The sequence below is a fragment of the Siphateles boraxobius genome, unplaced genomic scaffold (assembly GCF_051911475.1).
Source record: "Siphateles boraxobius isolate OS27281-9 unplaced genomic scaffold, OSU_SipBor_1 6, whole genome shotgun sequence".
NCBI classification, from domain to species: domain Eukaryota; kingdom Metazoa; phylum Chordata; class Actinopteri; order Cypriniformes; family Leuciscidae; genus Siphateles; species Siphateles boraxobius.
The window spans coordinates 41,290,001-41,309,942 of record NW_027509186.1 but is presented as its reverse complement, the minus strand read 5'-3'; the positions used below and the strand labels follow the sequence as shown (position 1 = coordinate 41,309,942).

The following is a 19,942-nucleotide window of genomic DNA, read 5'->3' as shown; positions in this document are numbered from 1 at the left end:
TCAATAATGCAGCTTTTAGAGGGCACAGGAGTTATTGACACGATAGCGATAAAGAAACATGGACGAATGAGTAATAAACTGTGGGACGTGTTTGATGTTAAAAAGAGTTATTAAAAGTACAATATCCCGCAAAAGAAAAACTCATTCAGTATTCACACACTGACAGGCCGCTTTCTGTGCACGTCACATACACACAAAAATACATCAAAATCACTGCTCTTGATTGAATAAATTAATTAATTATTATAGTGAAGTCTTTGCAGTGTTTTATTTTCTTATTTCTGTTTTATTTCTTACTTGACACTCTTTTTGTATCTTTATCTTCGTTTGTTCTTATTTACTTGTCTTTAATAATTGCTTGCTAGCTAACCTAGTATTAGTTTTTGCTGTGGTTTTGAAAATAGTGTAATTTCACTGGTACCTAAAATTTTGGTATCGTAACAAGCTTATTTCCGTGGGAAAAGACATTGTCATGATATATTTTGTTACTGTGAAAATTACTCGTATATCGTGATATAACATTTTGGTCATATTGCCCATCCCTTGCTATAGCAGGAAAAGTTCCCGCAGTTTCACATGTGATTTATGTTGTGGTATTCACCACAAGTATAGGCTGTAGTTTAACCGAGACAGAAATAAGTCTAGAAATGGAGCACAGATGACCTTAAACCCAGTCTGTTTGATAAGTTGGTGGTAGAGGTGAAATGAAACAAAAGTTTATAAGCAGACCAAAATGTTCTTTGCATTCAGAATAGATCCAGATTTCAGCCTATATATACAGTACATCACTCGATGGCCCATTTCACATGTATTTTATTTCCGCACAGTATTTTGTATTTTAATTTGATACATTTCAACTGATATTTTTCATGATTTTATGGTCATCTCTTGTTCTTCCTCAGAAGCGACAGAAGAACCATATTGGGTTCCCAACGGACCTTTTAGTGGATTTAGCTTTTTATTATTAATTCTCATGGAAATTAAAAACCATAATACACCCTTAATAAAAAAATAAAAATAATATATATATATATATATAATTTACTTATTTTATAGGTTTTATTTACTTTACAATTATGCTGTATTGGTGCTATACAAATAAAGATATTATAGCCTAATTATTTTTATTATAATTTGAATTTGAAAAACATAACAGAAAAAACACCAATGTCGACAATTATTTAATAAACTGATTGACAATGTAAAAAAAACTGTAAAAAAATATTTTTATAGGCTGTTTTATGGCTTTTTTGTTATATTGGTGCTATTTATTTTCGTAGTTGTAAATAAAACAAGTTGTTGGAGTTTTTTTTAAACAAAAAATACTATTCCAGTCTTTCTGCTTCAAAATCTCATGTTTAATTCACTGTTTTAGCCTATACTTGCCGGTTCTTTGTTTACTTGTTAAATTTACGTTTTGTTTCAGTTTGTTTCTACACCAAATATAATAGGAATTTTAAATGTGTCTCTTAATAACCGATTCTTAGTCGAATTAAAAACACACTACACTCATAATAGCTTCAAAAATGACAAAATGTCAAATGTCAAAAATGATTCAGTAAATCGATTGGAAATGAGATATCATTGTTCTATATTATTTGATATGATCATATCTGACACCGTCAGTGTAAGGATGATTGACCAGAGGATAACATCAGGCTCCGTTTATTTTATTTTATTTCATTGATTTTAAAGTATTATAACTACAGTCAGGGGGGTACATTGAGTAAACAAATCAAAAACAAAAAGACAAATATATAAAGAAAAGTTACAAACTTGTGAATGTTTTGAAAAAATATTTACAGATTGAAACACACTTTGCAGCTTTCTTATTTTTCCAAACCCAATATTGGGTTTAGGTAGGCTATTGATCAATTTTTGATCTTAAAAGTAAAAACAAAGGCTTGTTTCAATTTTTCAAATTTGCATTTATGAATAAAAAATTGACCTAAAAGAAAAAGCAGATTAATTACGTAATATTCCTTGTAATTTATCACAAGAGGAAAAAAACAAAATGACACATTTTTAAAGCACAGTTGAAAGCAGGGCAAGGCTCCGTTAATATGAGGTGTCACATGACACCTGCTGTGACGTCACGCCCGTGTGTCTGATAGCGGCGGAGCTTGCGGCAGCTCCCGTTAACGGCGCGCGGAACGAGCACCGGTCACACGCACGCTCACGCTCACGCTCCAGCATCAACAAACACCGTCCGCCACACCCGTGATTCCGCCGTCGCCTCACTCAGCACCGGACCGCGCGTGAAGTGATTGACAGCTGCTCTCACGTGAGAGTCGCGCCCCCGTGCGCCGCTGTAGCGCGAGCCAGGACCGACGCAGTCTTCCTCATCTTCAGCATCTTCTTCTTCAGCATCTTCATCCTCCGTGACCGACAGCAGCGCAACGGGAGATGGAGAGCAAAGACAAGAGCGCCGGTGAGCGACTGACGTCATGTGTGTGTGTGTGTGTGTCTGTGCATGTCTGTAAGTGTGTGTGTGTGTGTGTGTGTGTGTGTGTGTGTGTGTAGACTGCGGTACTCAGGTCTGCTGTCCTGACGGGGTCTGGGTGGGGTGTGTGTGTGTTCATGTGTGATGCTTATCAGATGCCAAGCGTGTGTGTGTGCGTGTGTGTGTGTGTGTGATGTATCTGCAAATGCTTTCAGGGCCAAACATCCTGATGCAGCAGAAATGCCTCTTGCATGGGGTTCGGGTGGTCTTCCTCCTCGCATCACATTCATCACAGTCCTCTACATATATGTGTGTGTGTGTGTGTGATGCATTGAGTTCCTTTAAATGATGAAACACCTGTCTGCATCATCATACGCTGTGTGTTTTTGTAAGCGTTTGGGTGTGTATCAGCAGAAGCTGTGATTGTAAACATCAGTTTCTTAACTGTCAGTGATATTGTGTATGGTATAAGTGTGTTTTGATGATGCTCTTGCATTGCAGTCATCAACATTCAGGACGTGTAGCATCGCGCTCTCACTTTACTGCACCCAAACGCTCAGAAGGAAAACTCCCTTCAAAATAAAAAGGCTTCTATAATGGAATCGATGGTTCTATAAAGAACCTTCGACGTTTACGGAACCGTTCGAATGCGCCAACGCCTTGTGCACTTTTAGAGGTGAAACTGAAGTGCATAAGCTCAGATCATGAGGCCTATACGACCAATCCGCTCCGAAACCTGTGCTAATTGAAAGTAAACAAGTTGATAAAAGATTGAATCCATTAACAAGAGCAGGTTTTTATAGGCCAGTCATTTTTGTCCAAGAACAAAAGTAGGATTTTCAGCTCAGCGTGAGGGTCAAGATGTGCCGTAGCATTAAATAACTCCGTATTTATTGCACCTGTGTGTGTGTGTGTGTGTGTGTGTGTGTGTGTGTGTGTTGCTGTGTTTTATGGCCCATATTTAGGTCTAATGAATGCAATTGGGTCACCAGTGTCCGTTTAAATGCGATATATGTAGCTTTTGGTGTGTGAGGTAAATACAGCGGCCCTGAAACCAATACACACACTTAAAAACGAAGGTTCTTTATTGGAATCGATGGTTCCGTGAAGAACCTTTAACATCCATTGCACAAAAGGTTCTTTATACTGAAAAAAGGTTATTCTAAAAGCTGTTTACTGAAAGGGAACAAAAATGATTCTTATGGCATCGCTTTGAAAACAAACGTTTATTTTTAAGAGTGATCAAAAATGTTTGATTACGTGCAAAATATCAAGCATGCAAACAAATTCTGTAGGATCTTTTCTCAGAACTCATTTCTTCCCACTGAGTTTTGCAAATCCGTTCATTGGTGTGTCGGTGAGTGTGTGTGAACAAAGATGCTTTCAAGCTCATTTCATGAGTTGCTGGATTCTGTCCAGATTATTTTTAACATGGAAGTAAGCCATTCAAAAGGTTCTTTATTGGCATCTGGTTTCATGAAGAACATTTGATATCCATGGAAACTCTTAAAAATAAAGGTTCCAAAAGTTTTTTAGTTTTTAGAATGTGTAATTTTAGAATCTTGGTGTGAAGAACATTGTAATAATTCCGAAAACCCTTTTTCCACTATAAAGAACCTTTTCTGTGAATGTGTCAGACTTCTGAATCATTAATAACTAGAGGAATAACAAACGATTTTTGCGCTACACTCTGAAAAATGCTGGGTTGTTTCAACCCAAATTTGGGTCAAATATGGACAAACCCCAAACGTTTTCCGTGCATTTGATTGGACAGAAAATCTGATGAGAATCTGAAGTGCAGAGTGATGTCATCAAAATCATTGATCCGTGTTGTCGGAAGTGAGAGACTGTAAGTTTTGAATGCTTATATCTTCCAAATACAAATTTTGTCATTGTTTTGGAGCACGCTAGCTTATAGAGATACAATATTCATACTAAAAAGACTTTAAAGTGTTTTTACTCGCACTATTTATGCTATAAAAGTAATAGAAGTACAGGAATTCGCCCACTGTTTTTTTAATTCTATGTATTCGGACACACTTCTTTGTTGGCGTACTTAACTCAATTAGCAATCGTGTTGACCAATATTCAAAACTTAAGTTCACACAGGTGTAGTTCGTCACATTTATTATGAAATGCACTGTTAACCACAAACGAACACAATACCGCCTGCCTTCATGCTCATCTATTGTTTTAGCATTTCAATCAAACAATTATCTGGTTGTCGAATGTTTTGCTTGTAAAATGTGCTTGTTTATCTTTACAGTAAATGGCATTTGATATTTTGACTAATGCAATATCTAATGCAATGACATTCAAAGAAATGTAAGTTTACACAAACATATATACAGAACATTGTACTGTGTGTGTGTGTGTGTGTGTGTGTAGGCTTAGGGGTAAGGTTAGTGCGTGAGTGTGTGTGATGGGTAGGTTTAGGGGTATGGTTAGTGCGTGTGTGTGTGTGTATGTCTGTGTGATGGGTAGGTTTAGGGCTCGGGTTAGTGTGTGTGTGTGTGAGAGAGTGAGTGTGTCTGTGTGTGTGTGTGTAAGTGTGTGTGTGATGGGTAGGTTTAGGGTAGGATTGTGTGTGTGTGTGTGTGTGTGTGATGGGTAGGTTCAGGAGTAGGGTTAGTGTGTTTGTGTGTGTGTGTGTGTGTGTGTGATGGGTAGGTTCAGGGGTAGGGTTAGTGTGTGTGTGTGTGTGTGTGTGATCGGTAGGTTTAGGGTAGGGTTACTGTGTGTGTGTGTGAGTGATGGGCAGGTTTAGGGATAGTGTGTGTGTGATGGGCAGGTATAGGGATAGTGTGTGTGTGATGGGCAGGTTTAGGGATAGTGTGTGTGTGATGGGCAGGTTTAGGGATAGTGTGTGTGTGATGGGCAGGTTTAGGGATAGTGTGTGTGTGATGGGCAGGTTTAGGGATAGTGTGTGAGTGATGGGCAGGTTTAGGGATAGTGTGTGTGTGATGGGCAGGTTTAGGGCTCGGGTTAGTGTGTGTGTGAGAGAGTGAGTGTGTCTGTGTGTGTGTGTGTAAGTGTGTGTGTGATGGGTAGGTTTAGGGTAGGATTGTGTGTGTGTGTGTGTGTGTGATGGGTAGGTTCAGGAGTAGGGTTAGTGTGTTTGTGTGTGTGTGTGTGTGTGTGTGTGTGTGTGTGTGTGATGGGTAGGTTCAGGGGTAGGGTTAGTATGTGTGTGTGTGTGTGTGTGTGATCGGTAGGTTTAGGGTAGGGTTACTGTGTGTGTGTGTGTGTGATGGGCAGGTTTAGGGATAGTGTGTGTGTGATGGGCAGGTTTAGGGATAGTGTGTGTGTGTGTGATGGGCAGGTTTAGGGATAGTGTGTGTGTGATGGGTAGGTTTAGGGATAGTGAGTGTGGGATGGGCAGGTTTAGGGGTATGGTTAGTGCGTGTGTGTGTGTGTATGTCTGTGTGATGGGTAGGTTTAGGGCTCGGGTTAGTGTGTGTGTGTGTGTGAGAGAGTGAGTGTGTCTGTGTGTGTGTGTGTAAGTGTGTGTGTGATGGGTAGGTTTAGGGTAGGATTGTGTGTGTGTGTGTGTGTGTGTGTGTGATGGGTAGGTTCAGGGGTAGGGTTAGTATGTGTGTGTGTGTGTGTGTGTGTGTGTGTGTGTGATCGGTAGGTTTAGGGTAGGGTTACTGTGTGTGTGTGAGTGATGGGCAGGTTTAGGGATAGTGTGTGTGTGATGGGCAGGTTTAGGGATAGTGTGTGTGTGTGTGATGGGCAGGTTTAGGGATAGTGTGTGTGTGTGATGGGCAGGTTTAGGGATAGTGTGTGTGTGATGGGTAGGTTTAGGGATAGTGAGTGTGTGATGGGCAGGTTTAGGGGTATGGTTAGTGCGTGTGTGTGTGTGTATGTCTGTGTGATGGGTAGGTTTAGGGCTCGGGTTAGTGTGTGTGTGTGTGAGAGAGTGAGTGTGTCTGTGTGTGTGTGTGTAAGTGTGTGTGTGATGGGTAGGTTTAGGGTAGGATTGTGTGTGTGTGTGTGTGTGTGATGGGTAGGTTCAGGAGTAGGGTTAGTGTGTTTGTGTGTGTGTGTGTGTGTGTGTGATGGGTAGGTTCAGGGGTAGGGTTAGTATGTGTGTGTGTGTGTGTGTGTGTGTGTGTGTGTGTGTGTGTGTGATCGGTAGGTTTAGGGTAGGGTTACCGTGTGTGTGTGAGTGATGGGCAGGTTTAGGGATAGTGTGTGTGTGATGGGTAGGTTTAGGGATAGTGTGTGTGTGATGGGCAGGTTTAGGGATAGTGTGTGTGTGATGGGCAGGTTTAGGGATAGTGTGTGTGTGATGGGCAGGTTTAGGGATAGTGTGTGTGTGATGGGCAGGTTTAGGGATAGTGTGTGTGTGATGGGTAGGTTTAGGGATAGTGTGTGTGTGATGGGCAGGTTTAGGGATAGTGAGTGTGTGATGGGCAGGTTTAGGGATAGTGTGTGTGTGATGGGCAGGTTTAGGGATAGTGTGTGTGTGATGGGCAGGTTTAGGGATAGTGTGTGTGTGTGTTGGGTAGGTTTAGGGATAGTGTGTGTGTGATGGGCAGGTTTAGGGATAGTGTGTGTGTGATGGGCAGGTTTAGGGATAGTGTGTGTGTGATGGGCAGGTTTAGGGATAGTGTGTGTGTGATGGGTAGGTTTAGGGATAGTGTGTGAGTGAATGGCAGGTTTAGGGATAGTGTGTGTGTGATGGGTAGGTTTAGGGATAGTGTGTGTGTGATGGGTAGGTTTAGGGATAGTGTGTGAGTGAATGGCAGGTTTAGGGATAGTGTGTGTGTGATGGGTAGGTTTAGGGATAGTGTGTGAGTGAATGGCAGGTTTAGGGATAGTGTGTGTGTGATGGGCATGTTTAGGGATAGTGTGTGTGTGATGGGCAGGTTTAGGGATAGTGTGTGTGTGATGGGCAGGTTTAGGTATAGTGTGTGTGTGATGGGCAGGGTTAGGGATAGTGTGTGTGTGTGATGGGCAGGTTTAGGGATAGTGTGTGTGTGATGGGTAGGTTTAGGGATAGTGTGTGTGTGTGATGGGTAGGTTTAGGGATAGTGTGTGAGTGATGGGTAGGTTTAGGGATAGTGTGTGTGTGATGGGCAGGTTTAGAGATAGTGTGTGTGTGATGGGCAGGTTTAGGGATAGTGTGTGTGTGATGGGCAGGTTTAGGGATAGTGTGTGTGTGATGGGCAGGTTTAGGGATAGTGTGTGTGTGATGGGCAGGTTTAGAGATAGTGTGTGTGTGATGGGCAGGTTTAGGGATAGTGTGTGTGTGATGGGCAGGTTTAGGGATAGTGTGTGTGTGATGGGCAGGTTTAGGGATAGTGTGTGAGTGAATGGCAGGTTTAGGGATAGTGTGTGTGTGATGGGTAGGTTTAGGGATAGTGTGTGTGTGTGATGGGTAGGTTTAGGGATAGTGTGTGTGTGATGGGCAGGTTTAGGGATAGTGAGTGTGTGATGGGCAGGTTTATGGATAGTGTGTGTGTGATGGGCAGGTTTAGGGATAGTGTGTGTGTGATGGGTAGGTTTAGGGATAGTGTGTGTGTGATGGGTAGGTTTAGGGATAGTGTGTGTGTGATGGGTAGGTTTAGGATGTGTGTGTGTGTGATGGGTAGGTTTAGGGATAGTGTGTGAGTGAATGGCAGGTTTAGGGATAGTGTGTGTGTGATGGGTAGGTTTAGGGATAGTGTGTGTGTGAATGGCAGGTTTAGGGATAGTGTGTGTGTGATGGGTAGGTTTAGGGATAGTGTGTGAGTGAATGGCAGGTTTAGGGATAGTGTGTGTGTGATGGGTAGGTTTAGGGGTAGTGTGTTTGTGTGTGTGTGTGTGTGATGGATAGGTTTAGGGACAGTGTGTTTGTGTGTGTGTGTGTGTGTGTGAGTGATGGGGAGGTTTAGGGGTAGTGTGTGTGTGTGTGTGTGTGTGTGTGTGTGTGTGTGTGTGTGTGTGTGTGTGTGTGACGGGTAGGTTTAGGGATAATGTGTGTGTGTGTGTGTGTTTGTGATGGGTGGGTTTAGAGATTGTGTGTGTGTGTGTGTGTGTGTGTGTGTGTGTGTGTGTGTGTGTGTGTGTGTGTGTGTGATGAGCAGGTTTAGGGGTTAGTGTAAGAAGACAGAATACAGTTTGTACAGTATAAAAAATATTACGTCTATGGAATGTCCCCATTTGGATAGCTAAGTAAACGTGTGTGTGTGTGTAAACTGATAGTCAGGCGGTTGATGTTCACAATTGATTTTGGCTTTGACTGTCCGACGGCGAGACAACAAAGTTAAACACTGTCTCACTTACACACATATACCGTCTCTCTTCAGATCGGCTTGGTGTCAGTTAGAGTCGGAGGAGGAATGTTGTCTGAGACTCGATAAATAAAGTCTGGTCCATATTGCAGTTTATTTCAGCCAAAAAAACACCAGCTTAGACAGGAAGAGTTCGCATTCTGCTGAAATGACCATCATAAAAACATTTTGATGCACTTAGTAGCAAATATGGTAACTTTAAACTCTGCTTGTTAAATGTACATGTTAGTCAGATGAGTCATTCTGTCTTAGTCGGTGGTTCTTAATCGAAATATGTTCAGACGTGGATCAGAGTTTGACAGTCGTGGCTAAACACAGGTTTTAGATCCATACAGGATCACACAGGCTGCTAATGATTCATTCTAGTACCGGTGAATGCTGGGAAATGGTGGGTCACCTGAGAGCACTTTGTTTTCTCTCTCTTGGGGATTTTTAAATGTGCAGTGTGTGTGTTCACCACTAGCAATCCTGTTTTATATGTATACCCTACATAAGGATGTTTATCTGATCAAAACTACAGTAAGAACAGTAATATTGAATTTAAAATGTGTTTTCTATGTGAATATATAGTAAAGTGTGATTTATTCCTGTGATCAAAGCTGAATTTTCAGCATCATTACTCCAGTCTTCAGTGTCACATGATCCTTCAGAAATCAGAATAATATGATGATTTGATGCTCAAGAAACATTTATGATTTTTATCAATATTCATATTTCTGTGGAAACTGTGACACTTTTCCCCCCCCAGGATTCTTTGATGAATAGAATGTTCAAAAGAATAGCATTTAATCGAAATAGAATCTTTTGTAACACTTTCATCACATTTTGTAACAGACTTTTTAACACTAGTGTATATAAGAGATGGATGGCTCTTTTTAGAGAGAGAGAGAGAGAGAGAGAGAGAGAGAGAGAGAGAGAGAGAGAGAGAGAGAGAGAGAGAGAGAGAGAGAGAGAGAGAGAGAGAGAGAGAGAGAGAGAGAGAGAGAGAGAGAGAGAGATCTATCAAATCTCTCTTCACACTTCTGTGTGATTAAATGTCAGTGATGAAATCATTGATTTGTGTGTGTGTGTGTGCGTGTTGTGGTGTTGTGGCCTCATAACCTTGGTTAGGTGGAAGTGTGTTTGATTTAGGCCTCATTTCTGATCTGTCCCTCTCTCACACACACACACACACACACACACACAAATACCAGCTCTCACATGGTGACACACCGTAAACAAGATTTGTTCACACGACCTCCCCGTGTCACAGAGTTCACGAACACAGTGACATTTCTCATCAATAACACTTAAACAAACAGCACCAATTCAACATGAGGACATATATGCATTTACACACACACACACAGCTCTCACAAAAGGGAAGTTTTATTGTATCATGTGTGTGTGTGTGTGTATACCTGTATTTGAGATCTTGAGGACATCCTGCGAATCGCAGAGATCATGATCTTTTATGTCCTCGTAATAATGTTAAAATACAGCAATGACTGCCTATTAGATGGCTGTGCTGACTGGCCAAATTATATCATGTGTCTTTCATTTGAAAAACATTTAAACAGCAGCAGGGCTGTGCGATGAATCACAATTTAGTTTCGGTTTCGATTTTAGCTTCCAGCGATTATGAAAACGTGATAATCGAGATAAAATGGTCATTGAGTCACATGCCGTTTCTTTCCTTTAAAGCGGTGTGCTTTCTCCCTCTCATTAAAAGCCTGAACTTCACGTTCATTTCATGTAACGTGACTGTCGTAAAATACAGTCGACTGCGGGATTGCTTTATTTTAAAAAGAGTTATTAAAAGCGCATTAAACTGCGAGAGAGACTGATTTCCACGCGCTTTCGCGAAACACGGACGAGCAAAACACTCAAATATACACACTAATATGTCAAAACATCCGTATTGGCAAGTATTTACATTAGACAGTCAGTTAAGCCTTAAATGAATAAACCGTTGCGAACAAAATCGGATGCGTATCATTACATTAGATCCGTGCATTCAATGCAAATCATTAATGTTAAAGATAAAATCACTCACTGCTCTCGACTGAATAACTTTAGTAGCTTTAATAAGAATCAGTGTATATGTAATTCATACAGTGAAGACTATGCAGTGTTTTAACGCTTAACTCCGGGTTTAATTACTATTTTGACAACTGATTGTTTAATGCATTACTGTTTTAAATTGTGCAAATAGATCAGTTAATAGGCTTGTTTTTAGTCTGGATATTCTCCATAGTACATCTCAAAATTGGGAAGATTGTGATTGTTTGTTATAAAACCGTTATATGAAATTTTGGGAAGATCGCCCACAATGTCCAATCATTAACCGGGAAATAGTCACATGACTAAATGTTCTAATTGGCTGTGAGTCACATGCTCTTATTTTCCTCAGTTGGAATGAATCCTATCCGATTTTATATTCTGAATGTTCTGTTTAAGCCTTAATGTTGCAAATCTTGCAATCTAATTCACATATTAATTTGCATTACATGTAGGGTGACCACCATCAAACAAACCAAATGTGGGACATGTTACCAACACTAAAAGATAACCTGAAACTGTTATATAATGTTTATCTAACTTAATAAAAACATTTGCATTCTGCCTTTCAGGTGATTAAAATTAATCTACTCCCTTCCAGAAAACACCATTACATCACAATGTAACATATATCTTTATTTATAATGTAACATAACATGTCTTTATTTTACATGACATTTAAATTCAACATCACTGAGCCCAAAGGCAGCAGGCATCATGCATTTTTGAAACAAGTTCTGACCAAGTCCAACTAAAATCCAACAAAATAAGTAAATAATGAACAAATAAAATATAAAACAACATGAAATTTGATCATTGACAGTCTTATATATCAATATATTAAACCAAAAACTTTCCTATTTATAGAAAGGATGTGAATTAAAAACAACCACAGTTGATAAATTCTGTTAAATTTAAATTGACGGAATTACCCTTTTGTTTTCTGACAGAAACACATGGAACGAATCACCGCTCCACATTTTGATTGACAGCTGTCACAGCCCACTAGTGACCGTGTTTACTCCTTTCTTCAAACACTGGATAGGATTTTAAAAACGGCTGTTGTATTTGTACCTCTGACGAAGCGCTGTTAAATATAGATGAGAAACTACGCCGCAAAAATAATAAATAAAATGTTTTCATAAAAAGGCATGTAAGGGCATATACAGTCAAAGACCCAGAACCAGATAACCAGTTATGAAGAATGAAGACCCGGAGTCAGAGTTATAATAAATTAAAGAAAAGTTTTACTGAAGATGGTTTGCAGTTTCATCAGCAGAAGTCAGCTTCAAGACTCACACGGGAGTTCGTAGGCCGCCCCGCTTACAGTTACGAAGATCACAGCAGTTAAACCATTCCCACGGTCTAAGATACGTCATTGCTTACAGGATGAATGATTCTCATTGGCTAAGAAATAGATAAACACAGTAATTTTCCACACATATACAGATAGACTGAAGCATATCTCCATGGATTATGCAGCTGAAGTTAGGGACGTCGTGTCCTTCCAGGTCGCAGATTTGGGTTGCTGGGCGCCAGCATGTCCAGAACAACAACTCAGTCAATCTCCAATAATGCCAGTGGTTCCTTAACCTGTAACCAAGAAGACTAACACACACACACACGACACACAGCTTCTCCATGGTTGGATTTGGCCAGGCTCTCACTATAAACAGGAGAGTCCTCTCAAAACATCAAGATAATGCGTTCTTTCCCTCAAGGATAGCTAAAAACTTTAGTCTAACTGGAAAGTAAGGCTTTAAAGGCACACTATGCAAGAATTGTACCTTAATATAACAGCTTCAAAGTAATTTCGGTGGTAAACAAACTCATACTAGGGCGAATCATCCTGGTGGTAAAGCTTGGGGGGGGACGCCGCTGGAAAAACCAGCAATGTAAGTTTGAGAGGAGCGCCCCCGACAAATCTCGCGAGAATCACAAAATGCTTTACGGCAACTACGTCACACACAACAACAACAACATATGAAGCAACAAGACACGTGTGCGCATTTCAGACGTGATACTCGAGTCGAAGATGGAAAAAGTAAAGAAAACGCGGTCGGAAGAGACTAGGAAAAGAGAATCTGACCGCGTGAGGAACCGGACAAGAGTCCCACTCGGTCGGGCATTTACTCGTTGGCGCGAGCTGAAAAGCAGCACTGGATGCAACAGCAATGCTGACCTGGCGATCTTGTTGATGGACTAGTAAGTAAATATCTTATTTGTAAACTTGTTTGCATTCTATATTGTATGTTGTTGCGCTTGCTTGTAGTATGTCATTTTTTACGATGCTGTTCATTCATCCATTGTTGATAATTAGACCAGTCCAATAATTTATCATGAGATTATCATGAGAACAGTTGTCAATATATCTCACATAATTATCAGGACACAAATAAGCCTAGAGGTTGTAAAAAGTGTAAACGAGCACAATTTGCAAACTATTATGATAAATTGCAATAATCATGTCTAATGACATCACAACGGCGAATTTTATGAAATAATGCGACGTACATTTAACTTTATTGATGTCATCTGGCATTTTGTAATGTTTACATTACAATCAAAAAACACAAATGAAATGATACAGTAGTCCTAGACTATAGGCTACTTACTTGTGATTTAGCAGCAATCATGTAAAAACGTTATAAGCCAGCAAACGCGGTAGGCAACTTTATTATTATAAAGTAGTCTAACACTTGACATATAGTTATTATTATTTACGACAGTGCAAGTATTCCACAGCGACTCTAGGGGGCGCTGTTTGACAAAAACAGAATTCCTGCATAGTGTGCCTTGAACAAAGAAATGGTCCCTTAAACTATTGGCTTCAATGACCCCTATATGTTTTAACACGTTGAACCTTTCTCAAACACAAAACAAGTCCATATTTCATTCCTGGAAGCTGGGCTAAATGAGCAAGCGCTGTTACTGCATTCAGGGGGACAAGGGTGAATATGCTGTGCTGTGCAATGCAAAGCGGGACGGGTGCTCACCCTAATCACATGTATTACAAACAAAACTGAAGCGCAGTGTTGTAAACCTTAGAAAAACTCAGAAGCGAAAACCAGGAGACTTGCGGGTATCTTTTAAGCAGGATTTTTTATTTGCTGTAGTCTGCTTCGTCCAAAATCTTACCCAAGTCAAGTCTAACGCAATAGCTAAACACAGTGTTTTATACCTTTCAAGGGGGAGGGATTTTTACATAGAGATAGAGATCAGCATGAAAGTGTAACTCAGAGCCTCTGATAACAAAGTAGGTCAATAAAAGCCTGTTCCCGGAGATTCCTCAGACCTGCATTATCAAAGAGAAACAAAGCCCAGCTGTTCTTGAGTCATCATCTATGCCTAAAAATGGAAAAAAAACAGTGTGCAACTTTCTCAGTTAAAATACTATAGTATTGGAAGCTCAATTAAAAATTTAAATAGAATTTGTAATCCTACAGCAGAAAGCCACTGAAGCAAAGCATAATTGTCATAAGGCATTAAAAAAAAAAATTGTTTGGTTCCGTTTTCCGACCGACCCTGTCAATTTATGTGCGACCCAAATTTATTTTATGAGCTTGGGGAAGAAATAATACAAATTAAATAAATACACAAATAAAAAATGTTGAAAACAAATCGAAATTGCGTATTGAAAATAGGTAGGCCACGCACAATGGAAACACGTCAATTTCGCAAAAACTCTCGTTTATTGCAAAAAAGTTGTAACGTTGTTTAAAAGTTGTTAAAGTTGTTGTTACTAATTGTTCTTTTTAAAAAGAAAGTTGATATATCAGAAGAGTTTTCCTCTCCACACCCTGACTCATTCATAAGACATGTGACATAAATAATCCTACGCATATTGGTAAGATGTAAAATATATGTAAACTTCGAGCTCTATTTACATAAAGCAGTTTCAGATTGAACCTTTGGTTGATCTTAAACAGATTATTAGGGTGCTTATAAACGCAGCTATTTCAGTTTCAGTGGACAGTCAGAGTTGGTCATGACACGGTGTTGCTATAAAACAGTCCTGTAGTGTTGTGTTACAGCAGAACGATCCTGCGTGTGTGTGTGTGTGTAATAACACTGGAGAAAGCCATCCGTTAGCACACTAGCCGTCTGAGATCAATTGATAGAGAACTGCACAATGTAAAAAATTCATTATTGAGAAAACTTGACTCAATACTTGATTTTTATCCTAAAGGGTGTGTGATGAGTGTATGAAACGTGTATGACAAGTTGTTCCAAATGTGAGTTTCTTTGTTCTGGTGAACACAGAAATAAGATATTTTGAAGAATATGGGTAACCCAGACCCCAGTGACTTCCATAGTGTGGAGAACAGAAAATACTAGTGAGTGAGAAAGATGACTGAATTTAAATTTTTAACACTACTTTGTTTTTGGCAATTAACTAAAATTGTCGACTTTTGCCACAAGAGTAACACTTGAACATGACACACAACGTAAAGCTGAACGTGGTTTCCCAGTGTTGTGTGTTTGAACCGCGAGAGATGTCAAAGCTCTCGCTACTCCTACATCTACATCTATATCTGTATCTACATCTACATCTACTCCTACATCTACATCTACTCCTACATCTACTCCTACATCTACATCTACTCCTACATCTACATCTACATCTACTCCTACATCTACATCTACTCCTACATCTACATCTACATCTACTCCTACATCTACATCTACTCCTACATCTACATCTACTCCTACATCTACTCCTACATCTACATCTACATCTACTCCTACATCTACATCTACATCTACTCCTACATCTATATCTACATCTACTCCTACATCTACTCCTACATCTACATCTACATCTACTCCTACATCTACATCTACATCTACTCCTACATCTACATCTACTCCTACATCTACATCTACTCCTACATCTACATCTACTCCTACATCTACATCTACTCCTACATCTACATCTACATCTACATCTACTCCTACATCTACATCTACTCCTACATCTACATCTACATCTACTCCTACATCTACCTCTACATCTACATCTACTCCTACATCTACTCCTACATCTACATCTATATCTACATCTACTCCTACATCTACTCCTTCATCTACATCTACTCCTACAGCTACTTCTACATCTACATCTACTCCTACATCTACATCTACTCCTACATCTACATCTACATCTATATCTACATCTACATCTATATTTATATCTACGTCTATATCTACATCTACATCTACTCCTACATCTACATCTACTCCTACTCCTACATCTACTCCTACATCTACTCCTACATCTACATCTACTCCTACATCTACATCTACATCTACATCTACATTTACATCTACATCTACTCCTACATCTACTCCTACATCTACATCTATATCTACATCTACTCCTACATCTACTCCTACATCTACATCTACTCCTACATCTACTTCTACATCTACATCTACTCCTACATCTACATCTATATCTACATCTACATCTATATTTATATCTACGTCTATATCTACATCTACTCCTACATCTACATCTACTCCTACATCTACTCCTACATCTACTCCTACATCTACATCTACTCCTACATCTACTCCTACATCTACTCCTACATCTACTCCTACATCTACATCTACTCCTACATCTCCATCTCCATCTACTCCTACATCTACATCTACTCCTACATCTACATCTACATCTACATCTACTTCTACTTCTACTCCTACATCTACTCCTACATCTACTCCTACATCTACTCCTACATCTACTCCTACATCTACATCTACTCCTACATCTACTCTTGCATCTTCTCCTACATCTACATCTACTCATACATCTTCTCCTACATCTACATCTACTCCTACATCTATCCTACATCTACATCTACTCCTACATCTACTCCTACATCTACATCTACTCCTACATCTACATCTACTCCTACATCTACTCCTACATCTACTCCTACATCTACTCCTACATCTACATCTACTCCTACATCTACTCCTACATCTACTCCTACATCTACATCTACATCTACTCCTACATCTACATCTACATCTACTCCTACATCGACATCTACTCCTACATCTACATCTACTTATACTTATACTTCTACTTCTACTCCTACATCTACTCCTACATCTACTCCTACATCTACATCTACATCTACATCTACATCTACATCTACATCTACATCTACATCTGCTCCTACATCTACTCCTACATCTACTCTTACATCTTCTCCTACATCTACATCTACTCCTACATCTACTCCTACATCTACATCTACATCTACATCTGCTCCTACATCTACTCCTACATCTACATCTACTCCTACATCTACATCTACTCCTACATCTACTCCTATATCTACTCCTACATCTACATCTACTCCTATATCTACTCCTACTCCTACTCCTACATCTACATCTACTCCTATATCTACTCCTACATCTACATCTACTCCTACATCTACATCTACTCCTATATCTACTCCTACATCTACATCTACTCCTACATCTACATCTACATCTACATCTAATCCTATATCTACTCCTACATCTACATCTACATCTACATCTACTCCTACATCTACATCTACATCTACTCCTACATCTACATCTACATCTACTCATACATCTACATCTACATCTACTCCTACATCTACATCTACATCTACATCTACATCTACTCCTACATCTACACCTACATCTACACCTACATCTACTCCTACATCTACTCCTACATCTACATCTACATCTACATCTACTCCTACATCTACATCTACTCCTACATCTAAATCTACATCTACTCCTACATTTTTATGATGGACAGATGCACTTTTATGATGGATATGATGCGCTTGTATGGACTTCAAAAAATTGGTGCCCATTCACTGCCATTATAAAGCTTGGAAGAGCCAGGACATTTTTAATATAACTCTGATTGTATTCGTCTGAAAGAAGAAAGTCATATACGCCTATGATGGCTTGAGGGAGAGTAAATCATGGGCTAATTTTCATTTTTGGGTAAACTATCCCTTTAAGTGAATCTTAAGATGGGCTGATCATGAGGCAATCGATGCATGCTGGGAACTCACAAACCCTTAACATTTTAGCAGTAAACAACTATGTTTGACTAGTTGACAACATTTGTGGGAACTCTGTTGTTCTGTGGATTTTTAATGTAGCTATGATTTTAAATAATTCACACTTCTTGTTTGTGACTCAAAAGGTCCTATAAACTGGACAATATGTAGTTGCTTTTTGTTTTACCCTAAAATAAAATGGTCCTAAAGTAGGCTGCATCTATTATGCAATATATTTTTCTTAAGATGTGTGTGTGCGTGCGCTTGTGTGAGTGAGTGTGTTCTTGTGTGTGTGTGCTTGTGTGTGTGCGTGCGCTTTGTGTGTGTGTGTTCTTCTATGAGGGTGTGTGTGCGTGTGTGTGCGCTTGTGTGAGTGCGTGTGTGTGTGTGCTTGTGTGAGTGTGTGTGTTTGTGCGAGTACTTGTATGAGTGTGTGTGTGTGCTTGTATGAGTGAGTGAGTGAGTGAGTGAGTGAGTGAGTGTGTGTGTGCTTGTATGAGTGAGTGAGTGAGTGTGTGTGTGTGCTTGTATGAGTGAGTGAGTGAGTGAGTGAGTGAGTGAGTGTGTGTGTGTGCTTGTATGAGTGAGTGAGTGAGTGAGTGAGTGTGTGTGTGTGCTTGTATGAGTGAGTGAGTGAGTGTGTGTGTGTGTGTGCTTGTATGAGTGAGTGAGTGAGTGAGTGAGTGTGTGTGTGTGCTTGTATGAGTGAGTGAGTGAGTGAGTGAGTGTGTGTGTGTGTGTGTGCTTGTATGAGTGAGTGAGTGAGTGAGTGAGTGAGTGTGTGTGTGCTTGTATGAGTGAGTGAGTGAGTGAGTGAGTGTGTGTGTGTGTGTGCTTGTATGAGTGAGTGAGTGAGTGAGTGAGTGAGTGAGTGAGTGTGTGTGTGTGCTTGTATGAGTGAGTGAGTGAGTGAGTGAGTGTGTGTGTGTGCTTGTATGAGTGAGTGAGTGAGTGAGTGAGTGTGTGTGTGTGTGTGCTTGTATGAGTGAGTGAGTGAGTGAGTGTGTGTGTGTGTGCTTGTATGAGTGAGTGAGTGAGTGAGTGTGTGTGTGTGCTTGTATGAGTGAGTGAGTGTGTGTGTGTGTGTGTGCTTGTATGAGTGAGTGAGTGAGTGTGTGTGTGTGCTTGTATGAGTGAGTGAGTGAGTTAGTGTGTATGTGTGCTTGTATGAGCGTGTGTATGTGTGCGCTTGTGTGTGTGTGAGAGTGAGTGTGTGTGTGTGTGCTTGTGTGTGTGCGTGCGCTTTGTGTGTGTGTGTTCTTCTATGAGGGTGTGTGTGTGTGTGTGTGTGCTTGTGTGAGTGCGTGTGTGTGTGTGTGCTTGTGTGAGTGTGTGTGTTTGTGCGAGTACTTGTATGAGTGTGTGTGTGTGCTGTATGAGTGAGTGAGTGAGTGTGTGTGTGTGTGTGCTTGTATGAGTGAGTGAGTGAGTGAGTGAGTGTGTGTGTGTGCTAATATGAGTGAGTGAGTGAGTGTGTATGTGTGCTTGTATGAGCGTGTGTATGTGTGCGCTTGTGTGTGTGTGAGAGTGAGTGTGTGTGTGTGTTCTAAAATAATCCTCATGCGCAGCACTCTTAAGTCTGTAAACATTATTATAAATAGCCCTCTCTCTCAGTAACACCGACTGACACTCAGAATAGACGCCGGCTGCTCTATTACGCATGCGGGAAGAACAGATCCCGTTTTTCCGGGGTTTCTTACATTATTTTTGATAGATTGTACTTATAGACACGTGTCCCTGTGTGTTGGTGTGTTATCGTATCACTCACTGATACATATTTTAGTATTTGATAATGTTTTGAATTAAATTTCCTTTAATATTTTCTGTTTTATTTATAGTGTATTTTTTTGCAGTTTTGTTTATTATTAGATAGATAGATAGATAGATAGATAGATAGATAGATAGATAGATAGATAGATAGATAGATAGATAGATAGATAGATAGATAGATAAAATAGGGTGCATTTTTAGTACGCAAAATATTTTTTCCGAAAATATTACATTTAATGTTTTATAAGATACACCCAGAAAGTGACTGAAAGTTCAGTAATTTCTACTGAAAATTGGATAAAAAATTCTGAGATTTAAACTTAATGTACTGTGTGAAA

The 19,942-nt window shown here is 39.8% G+C and overlaps 1 protein-coding gene across 1 annotated transcript in view; it reads left to right on the top strand.

The window, feature by feature from the left end:
* Positions 1-2,073: 2,073 nt before the first annotated feature.
* Positions 2,074-19,942, top strand: part of fgf12b (fibroblast growth factor 12b) — a 74,517-nt gene continuing 56,648 nt past the window's right edge. Inside the window, exon 1 of the mRNA XM_077207282.1 lies at positions 2,074-2,431. Within this exon, the coding sequence (XP_077063397.1) occupies positions 2,407-2,431 (25 nt within the window). The 5' untranslated portion in view covers positions 2,074-2,406. The remainder of the gene's footprint in view (positions 2,432-19,942) is intronic.